Source organism: Cyprinodon variegatus, unplaced genomic scaffold, assembly GCF_000732505.1.
Source record: "Cyprinodon variegatus isolate N-32 unplaced genomic scaffold, C_variegatus-1.0 Scaffold887, whole genome shotgun sequence".
NCBI classification, from domain to species: Eukaryota; Metazoa; Chordata; class Actinopteri; order Cyprinodontiformes; family Cyprinodontidae; genus Cyprinodon; species Cyprinodon variegatus.
The window spans coordinates 41,849-43,437 of NW_015151340.1; the positions used below are offsets into that span (position 1 = coordinate 41,849).

A 1,589-nucleotide genomic window follows, 5' to 3' on the forward strand; every position below is an offset into this window, starting at 1 on the left:
AACCTGTTCTTAATGACATGCCTGTAAAAATAAATGTATAATAATCATATTCAGGTTTTCAACAGTTTATTTTTTTTCTCCCTGAAGCCGTAGGTCTCTCCCAGATGACAAATCCTAGACTTGCAGTCTGATTATCACGCTAACAGAGTGGCTCAGGCAGCATCACTTGGATTTGTCAACAGAAAGTTTAATCCTTAATCCCAGTGAGAACATGCTGTATGTGCTACACAAGCGTTTCCACAGCCACCCAAACACCATCCTCAATCCAAAGTTTGACAAATCTGACATAATTGAAGTTAACAGCTGACGGGTGTGTAATGATAATTATTATCAGGCCATATTAATGATCCCAGCAAAGTATTATTTCTTTCCCCATGACATTTTAATGTAAAGTTAATTAACTATAAATGTAAACAGATTTCAGAGATTCTGTGCTACCATGTCGGGTTAGAAACATTTTGTTTTTGAATTACCATTTTTGTTTTCTGTGTTCTGTAGTGTGCTGAGGGTTTTTTTTTTTACTTTCAGAACATTTCAGGGATGTTTCTACAGTCTATCAGCTGGTTTTCCTTAGATAGAAAACTTTGAATCAATCCGACTGTATGATCTGGTGTACTGGAAAATGCCTTGAGATGACGTGTGATGTGAATTGGAGCTTTAGAAATAAACTGAATAGAATTGAATTATTTTCTCCTTCATAATAAAAACAAATGGTGAGCAAAGAACAAAACAAGACATAGAACTAGATCCCTGCAACCATTGGTGTGAATGAGGCTGACCTGATAAGCTGTGTCAAACTGCATGGTTGTATGAAGAGCACCCCCTGCAGGCCAGACTATTGAACCTGACTCCATTCTAGACACACCAGCTCTATGCAAAGGACATTATTTACATATGCAGTGGTGACATGCATATTAAACTTTTTATTTCAATGTCTGCTCAGCTCTAATTCTATATTTCTTCTTGTGTACTTTAATAGGCAGCTGTCACCAGAGGATCTAGCCCAGGTTCCAGCTAACTCTACCTCCAACATTCTGAACCGTCTGATGGTCAGCTATGACCCAAGGATAAGGCCTAACTTTCAAGGTAATGCAAAACTGCAAAAGGATCCAAATTAGATTATTGGACTATTTTCTTTAAACTGAATCCTTGTAATAAAAAGACACAGGTTTACAGTTTTTATTAAAATGTCTGTTGATGCCTTTCAGTGGGTTACTCAGCCCCTTTGGTCTGCAGCCTTCCCACTGCTACTTCCATGTTTGTCTGCAAAGAATTCAAAAATATAGCAAGTTGACATGATCAAAAACTGCAGATAATAGGCAGTATATCTGTTTAAATAACCAGCCTCCCATTCCCTAAGTGTCCCCTATAAAACCACAGTCTGAAACTGGAAGCTCTCAGAGATGTTTAGGTCTGTCTTCAGGACATGTTTATTTTGGAATAAACCATTGGTCATCATCTTTTAGGCCTGCTAAACATTTCATTATATCCTGGTGTGTAAATACGCAAGGGTGGGTTTTTGTTAGCCTGACGTAGTCCTACTCAATTCTAGTCAGAATGAGTCTGATACTGCTCCATAGAGCTGTGAT

At 38.0% G+C, this 1,589-nt stretch overlaps 1 protein-coding gene across 1 annotated transcript in view; it reads left to right on the top strand.

Moving 5' to 3' along the window:
* Positions 1-979: 979 nt before the first annotated feature.
* LOC107099597 (glycine receptor subunit beta-like) overlaps positions 980-1,589 on the top strand; it is a gene marked incomplete at its 5' end in the record, with an annotated part of 22,310 nt that continues 21,700 nt past the window's right edge. The window contains one exon of the mRNA XM_015397795.1: positions 980-1,086. Within this exon, the coding sequence (XP_015253281.1) occupies positions 980-1,086 (107 nt within the window). The remainder of the gene's footprint in view (positions 1,087-1,589) is intronic.